This window comes from Anomaloglossus baeobatrachus, chromosome 7 (genome assembly GCF_048569485.1).
Source record: "Anomaloglossus baeobatrachus isolate aAnoBae1 chromosome 7, aAnoBae1.hap1, whole genome shotgun sequence".
In the NCBI taxonomy this organism is placed as follows: Eukaryota; Metazoa; Chordata; class Amphibia; order Anura; family Aromobatidae; genus Anomaloglossus; species Anomaloglossus baeobatrachus.
The window spans coordinates 33,112,279-33,121,649 of NC_134359.1; the positions used below are offsets into that span (position 1 = coordinate 33,112,279).

The 9,371-nt window shown below is 45.4% G+C and overlaps 1 protein-coding gene across 1 annotated transcript in view; it reads left to right on the forward strand.

Moving 5' to 3' along the window:
* Nucleotides 1–8,921, forward strand: part of LYPD6B (LY6/PLAUR domain containing 6B) — a 34,126-nt gene extending 25,205 nt beyond the window's left edge. Inside the window, exons 2-5 of the mRNA XM_075318809.1 lie at nucleotides 1,413–1,556; nucleotides 1,901–1,999; nucleotides 2,923–3,050; nucleotides 8,301–8,921. Coding sequence (XP_075174924.1) covers nucleotides 1,445–1,556; nucleotides 1,901–1,999; nucleotides 2,923–3,050; nucleotides 8,301–8,468 — 507 coding nt within the window. The 5' untranslated portion in view covers nucleotides 1,413–1,444 and the 3' untranslated portion in view covers nucleotides 8,469–8,921. The remainder of the gene's footprint in view (nucleotides 1–1,412; nucleotides 1,557–1,900; nucleotides 2,000–2,922; nucleotides 3,051–8,300) is intronic.
* The last annotated feature ends 450 nt before the right edge of the window (nucleotides 8,922–9,371 follow it).

Genomic DNA, 9,371 nt, shown 5'->3' on the forward strand with positions numbered 1-9,371 from the left:
TTTCTGAGCTCCTCTCAGCTGATTTACAGTTAGGTCCACAAATATTTGGACAGTGGACACAAGTTTTGGCATTTTAGCTGTTGACCAAAACACATTAAAGATGCAGTTATATAATCAATATGGGCTTAAAGGGAACCTGACGTGTAAAAAACTCTATTAACCTTGAGATACAGGGTTAATCTGCAGGTTAATAGCATTTCGGACCCGCCCAGCACCAGAACATTGAACCCTGCTGCCAGGAGGAAAAGAACTTTAAACCTCCCGGCAGTGTCCCAGGTGTCAGTCATAGCTCTAGCCGTGACTCCCACAATGACTGACAGCAGCTCTGCATTGGACCCAGCTGTCAGTCAGTGCGGGGGGGTGTGTGGTTACAGCTGCCGCTCTCCATACACAGAGCAGCCGCCCCCGTGACTGAAACCCAAACGCTGCCAGGAGGAATTACGTTTTTTTTTCCAGGCAGCAGGGATTAATGTTCAGGCGCTGGACAGGTCCCAAATGCTATTAATCTGCAAATCAACGCAATATCTTCAGGTTAAAGCATTTTTACATGTGACAGGTTCCTTTTAAAGTACAAAGACTCAGCTTTATTTTGAGAGTATTCATATCCTAATTGGACTATGGGTTTAGGTATTACAGCTCTTTTAATATGTAGCTGCATCATTCCCAAGGAATGGGCTCCATGGGCAATTTCCTCGTTAATCCTGCATCAATTAAGCTGGTAATAGGTCTGGAGCTGATTCCAGTGTAGTATTTGCATATTAGAAGCTGCAAATATTTGGTCTCAAATTCTTATGAGACCAAATTACAAAAATGATTTTTAGCCCTACATGTATTCATTATAAACTAACTATATAGATATAGATATAGATAGATAGATAGATAGATAGATATAGAGATAGATAGATAGATATAGATAGATATAGATATAGATAGATATATATATAGATAGATATATATATATAGATAGATATAGATAGAGATAGATAGAGATAGATATAGATAGATATAGATATATATATATATATATATATATATATATATATACATACATAATATTATATATATATATATATATATATATATATATATATATATATATATATATATATAATATTATGTATGTATGTATATATATATATATATATATATATATATATATATAATATATAGCTATATATTTTGTGTGTGTGTATATAAATATGTCCCCCCTTGAACAGTGATATAACTGGAAGTTTTTGAGGGCCTCAATGCAAATTTCCCCCAACTATCACAGGTCTTCAGTAGTATTGGTCTTCTTATATACTGAGCTTTTGGGGTCCCCTAGGCTCCGGGATCCGGGTGTCACTATAACCCCTGCAGCCATTACGGTGTGTTGCAAAGATGGTCACAGTCATCTATTTTTTTTCTTGTAGAGCCATCCAGGAATCAGGCAAGCTGTGCAGGGATGACGACCACACATTTACTCTTTCTCTGCACCATCAACTTCTTCATTACATTAAAACACTGTGATTGTGCCAAAAATGTCAACTTCCATAATGTGAGACCTCCCTTAGATCGTAAGTACCCTCCTGTGTTACTATGAAGTATGTGTTTGTTTGTTAATTTGTTGACTGTATTAGTGGTATATTCATTGTGTGAATACGAGCAACTTCCCTGCAGCCACCACTAGGGGGAGCCTGGCATCTTGTTATTGAGTTCACTATCTACAGAAAGTATGTAGTGAGCTCTTAGGCTCCCCCTGCTGGTGACTGCAAATAGCCATTTTATCATATAACACCATGCAGGGCATTTGGTGCGCTGTATCCAAAGAATAGGGCTCCGGCCCTTGTAAATACATCTTCTGACATCTTTGATCGTCTCAGATGAGTAATTGTATCATTATAATTATGTTTGCCTGCAGCCACACCATTTCCCAACAGCTTCAAATGCTTTACATGCGAGAAATCAGCTGATAACTATAACTGCAACCGCTGGGCCGAGGACAAGTGGTGTCCACCGAGTGAGTGACAGGTTTCTATGTTCCTTTCTTACTTTATATTAATTTCTTACTGATGTAGTGACCAGAGTCTTGTATGAGATTAGAAAAACTGTTTGTCTTTTTCTTCAGGAACAGTGCCACTCATGGCTGTGTGTGGGATTGCAGCCAAGTGGCAGCTGTACAAATAGAGGATCAATGATTGATATATATATTTATAAAATATATATATATTATATAATATATAAATAAATATATAAATTTATTTAGTATTGTATATATGATACCTGAGAGTCCAATTGTACTGAGCACCCGAGCATGGTAGTGCTTGCTCATCACTAGTTACTAGTATTGAGCACTTGAGCATGGTAGTGCCCACTCATCAGTAGTTACGAGTACAGAGCACCCGAGCATGGTAGTGCCCACTCATCACTAGTTACTAGTATCGAGCACTTGAGCATGGTAGTGCCCGCTCATCACTAGTTACAATTACCGAGCACCAGAGCATGGTAGTGCCCGCTCATCACTAGTTACGAGTACAGAGCACCCGAGCATGGTAGTGCCCACTCATCAGTAGTTACGAGTACAGAGCACCCGAGCATGGTAGTGCCCACTCATCAGTAGTTACTAGTATCGAGCACCAGAGCATGGTAGTGCCCACTCATCAGTAGTTACTAGTATCGAGCACCTGAGCATGGTAGTGCCCACTCATCACTAGTTACTAGTATCGAGCACCTGAGCATGGTAGTGCCCGCTCATCAGTAGTTACGAGTACAGAGCACCCGAGCATGGTAGTGCCCACTCATCAGTAGTTACGAGTTCTGCGTACCAGCTTTGAAACTGGAAAATCCTTCTACCCCATGCTCTACTTCACGTGATGCTGGAGTGTTGGTGGGATTACTTTTTGTGGTCTTGAACAGTGAGAGAGCGTTGCATTTGTGTTACAGATACACATTACTGTAAAACCGTTCACCACTTCAGCAGCCATGGAAAAAGTAAATCAGTGATGAAGAAGTGCGCAACTAAAGAGGAATGTCACAACGTGGGATGCCGGCATCGAGACTCGGGGCACACGGTAAGAACGTTCCATGCCGAATAGTGATGCCGCACTCCCCATACGATAATGACGACACGTCCGACCAACTCTACAGGAATACTTCTCATGTTGGACTCACACTAGTCACTGTGAATGGGAGCATCTGACGGGGGCAAATGTAATAGATCAGGGGAAAACTCTCATTGCCACTAATTTCTCTATAGAGACTTGAGTGCCCCATACTTTATGTCCTGCAGTCAGGGCCGGATTAAGGTTGGTGGGGGCCCCTGGGCAGAAAATCTGGTGGGGGCCCCATAACGTTAACATTTTTAGCCATAACAGTAGAGCGCGAACTGTAGCATTTAGATAGAAATCCAATGAATATTTATCCTGTTCTGCCACATTCAGATTTACAGTACTACAATACAGACACAGTCCAGGATCACTCACAGCCGTCACTTATACACGGAATGTAGAGTTAAGGCTGCTTTACACATTTCGATCTCGTATGTGATCACACACGCCCCCATCGTATGTGCGGAACAGGCAATTTGTTGCCCGTGTCGCACAAACGATTACCCCCATCACACGTACCTTCCAAACAACCTCGCTGTGGGCAGCGAACATCCACTTCCTGGAGTGGGAGGGACATTCGGCGTCACAGCAACGTCACACAGCAGCCGGCCAATAGAAGCGGAGGGGCGGAGATGAGCGGGGCGTAAACATCCCGCCCACCTCCTTCCTTCCGCATTGCCGGCAGTACGCAGGTAAGCTGCAGTTCATTGTTCCCGGGGTATCACACGGAGTGATGTGTGCTGCCTCAAGAACGATGAACAACCAGACGTTCAATTTTTAGAAAATGAACGACGTGTCAGCGATCAACGGTTTAACTCACAATCAGGGTCGCATGTAGCTGTCACACACTACAATATCACTAACGATGCCGGATGTGCGTCACTTACGACGTGACACATTGTTAGATATATTATAGCGTGTAAAGCTTTACTCACATTTTTTACTGATCCCAATGTTAAGGCAGCCAGGGCCGGCTCCAGGTTTTTGTGGCCTCCGGGTGAAAGAGTCTCAGTGGACCCCATCCACACACAGACACGCACATACACATACAGGCATACGTACATATACATATTTGAAGACAAATTCAGAAAAATACATATAAACAGACAAATATATGCACAGTCATATACACTGACATATATGCAGACACAGACGCATTAGGGCTCGTGCGCACGTTGTGTAATTCCATGCATTTACGCTGCGTATAGCACTGCAGTGTAAATGCATGCGTCCTGCGTCCCCTATACAATCTATGTAGATTGTGCATGATACGTGCGCACGTAGCTTTTATGAACGCAGCGATTTGGGTGCTAAAATGTTGACCCAAATCTGTGTGTTCATAAAATGAGCATGTCAATTATTCCGTGCGCTATGGATGCAGCTCCCGCTCTGTCTATGGTGGGGGCAGCAGCCAGAGCGCATGAAATCGGATTTTCTGTACTGAAAAACTGCATCCATTATGCAGTGTTTCTGCAGCGATTTGACGCGCACATGTGCTGTCAAATCGCTGCAGAATATTCAGCAGTTACGTGTGCATGAGCCTTTACAGGTATTAATATGGGGAAATCGCCAGCAGCCTCACTCACCTCTCCCGCTTGTTTCCGTCCAGCTCCTTCAGGACATGTGGCTGTGTTTCACGATGGCTGTCACTAACAGACATGACTGCACACTGACAGCACTGCTGTATATACATCACAGGAGGGGCAGGGGGCATAGACGTTACTGGAGTGGCAAACAGCTCTGGTGGTGTACTCATTACTGCGATGGGTGACATAGCGCTCTGGGGGACCCATAGAGTTCTGGGGGGGGCCGCACAGACTGCTCTAATTCATATATACACACACACAGTACTGCTTCTTACACACACAGCTCTGACACACACACACTCACACTACAATGCACCCTCTACACACACACAATGCACCCCACATCACCACACACTACAATGCACCCCCCCACACACACACACACTGCACCCCACATCACCTCCTACACACACACACACACACTGCACCCCACATCACCTCCTACACACACACACACACAATGCACCCCCCCCCACACACACACACACACACACACTGCACCCCACATCACCTCCTACACACACACACACACACACACAATGCACCCCACATCACCTCACACACACACACACACAATGCACCCCACATCACCTCCCACACACACACACACACACAATGCACCCCACATCACCTCACACACACACAATGCTCCCCACATCACCTCACAAACACACACAATGCACCCCACATCACCACACACACACACACACACACACACACACACACACACAGAATACAATGCACCCCCCCATTAACCCTCCCCCACACACAATACAATGCACCCCTCATTACCCTTCCCCACACAGAATACAATGCACCCTCCATTACCCTTCCCCACACAGAATACAATGCACCCTCCATTACCCTTCCCCACACAGAATACAATGCACCCTCCATTACCCATCCCCACACACACAATACAACCCTCATCACCCCCTACACACACAAATTACACTGCCCCATCACTACACACTCCTCCCTCCCTCGGAATACAGTGCTCCTCCTCTGCCTGTCACAGAGCTGTGTTCCTTCACAAATGTTCACCGTTGTGTCCTCAGCCCCTCCTCACTCATCCCCATTAATTACACCTGTCTCTTCAGCTCCTTCATGGAGCGCTCGCTTCCTCATGTCCCCAGTGTGGCGCCGGCAGCACTGTGATGACGTACTGTGATGACGTCAGCAAGGTGCTGATCTCATCACGTTGCTGCACGTCGGGGGCGGGGCCGGGTCCCGGCGCACTGTTCAAATGTATTTACATCTGAAAGATGCAAATACATTTGAATAGGAACGGAAAGAGGAAGCTGCGGTCATCGGCTCTGCTGCGCTCCTCTACACTGGGTGCATGCCGAGCACAGCACACAGCAGAGCCGACAGAGCACAGCGCGCTGCCTCCTGCTAGTGTGCCTGGCATGCACACACAGTGTAGAGGAGCGCAGCGGGGACAGCAGATACAGCGGCGCACTACACCGTGCCCCTGCTTCTAGGGAGGGGGAGGGGGAGGGGGGGAAGCTGCCCGCCCCTCGCTGGGTACGGCCGCAGCACATAGCAGGGAGCATTAGCACACCTGACCCCGGAAGTACAAGCGGCCGCTGGTACTTCCGGTGTCAATCAGCGTCCTGTGCCCGCAGTTTGTTTTTGCGTCTTAAAGACGCAGATACAAATAAATAGCGGTGCTTCAACACCCCGCGCCTCCTCCCCCCCCCCCCCCCCCCCCGAAAACACAGCTGATTTATTAGACTGTCTTTACGGAGGGGGAGAGGGTGGGAAGAAAAAAAAAATGCTGACAGGTGCCAAGTATGGTGGGGGCCCCCTTAGAAGCTCTTTTGGTGGGGGCCCCTGGGCTGGAGCCCCGTCTGCCCCGCCTATAATCCGGCCCTGCCTGCAGTAAAGGGGGCCAATAACAGCTTATTGCTGGGGTCCATTAATACAGAACTATAAAGCCAGGAATGTATTTTGCTCTTGGGATCCGCTTGGCCATTGACTTTGGGAGGACTCGCATGCTGTTTATATGCTATTAATAAAGCTTCCCGTATTAAAGGGGTTACCCCCACTAAATTGTATCATTTATCATCATAATAGGTGTTAAATGCATGATTGATGGAGGTCTGACTGCTGGGACCCCGAAAACCTCCTGTGTTTTGGAACTGTAGTGAGCATGTGCAAACACTGCTCCATTCACAAGACGTGGTCACACATGCTCACTATCACTCCTTTTAACATCAAGGGCTTGGACCTCAGATTTAGGGATCCTAGACCCCCCCCATGGGATAGTAAGTTTTATTCCATACACGCAATGTGCTGTGTCTATCTTAAAGCGGTGATGTGGCAGCTAAAAAAGTGACCCCTATTGACAACCATTAAAGGCAATCTTCATTGCCTAGTGTTATTGCTACACTTATGATTGCATCCTCCGTTTCCCCCCTATACCTTATACAAGGCTATACCAGTTTTTTCTCTGTCTGCAGTTTCCAACATCATGTCTGCTCTCTGCCTGAAACTTAACCTTTCCAAAACTGAATTACTTCTATTCCCTCCGTCTTCTAACCTTCCTAAATTTGACTTCTCCCTCTCTGTGTGCGGCACCATGATAACGCCTAGGCCGCAGGCCCGCTGTCTGGGGGTTATGCTTGACACCGATCTCTCCTTCATCTCCCACATACAATCTCTCACCCCCTCCTGTCGCCTGCAGCTGAAGAACATCTCTAAAATCTGCCCCTTTCTTACCATGGAAACTGCAAAAACCCTCACCGTGGCCCTGATCCATTCCCACCTTGACTACTGTAACTCTCTATTAATTGGTCTCCCCCTAACTAGACTCTCTCCTCTCAAGTCCATTCTTAATGCAGCAGCCAGAGTCACCTATCTGGCTAACCGCTACTCGTATGCCTCTGCTCTGTGCCAGTCATTGCACTGGCTGCTCGTATATCACAGCATCCACTTCAAATTGCTTGTTCTCATCCACAAAGCTCTCCACAGTGCAGCACCCCCTACATCTCCACCCTCACCTCTGTCCATCACCCTCCCGGTTCTCTACACTCCGCAAAACGACTTTTGACTAACATCCACACTAATCTGAACCTCCCACTCCTGGCTTCAAGACTTCTCCCGAGCTGCACCAAACCTCTGGAATGCTCTACCCCCCCAAGAAACTAGGACGATCCACAAACGCTCCCTAAAAACACATCTTTTTAGGGTGGTCTATCACACTCCAATTCATATAGAGCTCCTCCACTACTTCTCTAAACATAATTCTCTGTCAAACTCCACCGCACCCAAAAGTATCACAACGATGGGCTGATGACTAGCTCTTGCAGCCTTATCTATCCTCCATTTCTTTGAGATGGCTGGATTGTCGTTGTAAATAAGCACTTTAACCTTGTTTCACCACCCCCACCCCATCTCAGCGTAGATTGTAAGCTCTTACGCTGTTGTCTTTCTTTTTGCCCTAATTATTGTATCTTCTATAACTGTTACTTATGATTGTTTGTATTTGAACCTCTGAATTGTAAAGCGCTGCGGAATATGTGGGTGCTATAGAAAGGACTATTTTTATTATTTATATATTTATCTTATTGCTAAATAGTTGACTTCCTATACCACTACTTTACATATTATTTCCTTCTTCCAGGAGTGCATTTCTTGTTGTGACGGGATGATCTGCAATGTGGATGTACCCACAAATCATACGGATGCCATATTGAACCTCATGAGATCACATCGGAAGTCCGATGCCCACCGGATGATGTCTTTCTTGCCTGCTGTGGCTGCCTCAATACTAGTCCTGGTGATCCTCTAGCACAAAAAGGCGCATTAAGTGAGAAATTTAGTTGTCGACTCTTCTGATGACATGATGACATTATGCTGTTAAGGTGGTGAAGTTGGCAGCACACGGGAGGTGACACTTTGGTTAATTAATATCTATCTGACTTTCTAAAGGCACTCTCTTAGGATACAGATTATTTCCATGTTTTGATGGGAATGTTTATCCCCTGGGATTCTGAACCAGGAATTATTGACAATCAGCCGTGTTATCGTGGCTCCTATGCACTCCACTTATGCACCACGACAAATTCCAGCTGCAACATTTCAAGTATGTACCTGGGAGGACAGAATTGGATTCCATATTACAGACCCTGAGCGAACGTTCAGCCCCTGACGGAAATGGAGGCTAGAATCAAAAAATAGCGTTAATGAGTTTTGTAAAATGTCATGTACCGTAACTTGTGTGTTTAAGGACAATTTATATTTTATTTTATTTATTTTCATGCCATTGATTATCTTCCATAACCTGATGGTTCATTATTTTCTTAGGGTCATTTTGCAAATATACAGTACAGACCAAACGTTTGGACACACCTTCTCATTCAAAGAGTTTTCTTTATTTTCAGGACTCTGAAAATTGTAGATTCACATTGAAGGCATCAAAACTATGAATTAACAACATGTGGAATGAAATACTTAAAAAAGTGTGAAACAACTGAAAATATGTCTTATATTCTAGGTTCTTCACAGTAGTCACCTTTTGCTTTGATTACTGCTTTGCACACTCTTGGCATTCTCTTGATGAGCTTCAAGAGGTAGTCACCTGAAATGGTTTTCCAACAGTCTTGAAGGAGTTCCCAGAGATGCTTAGCACTTGTTGGCCCTTTTGCCTTCACTCTGCGGTCCAGCTCACCCCAAACCATCTCGATTGGGTTCA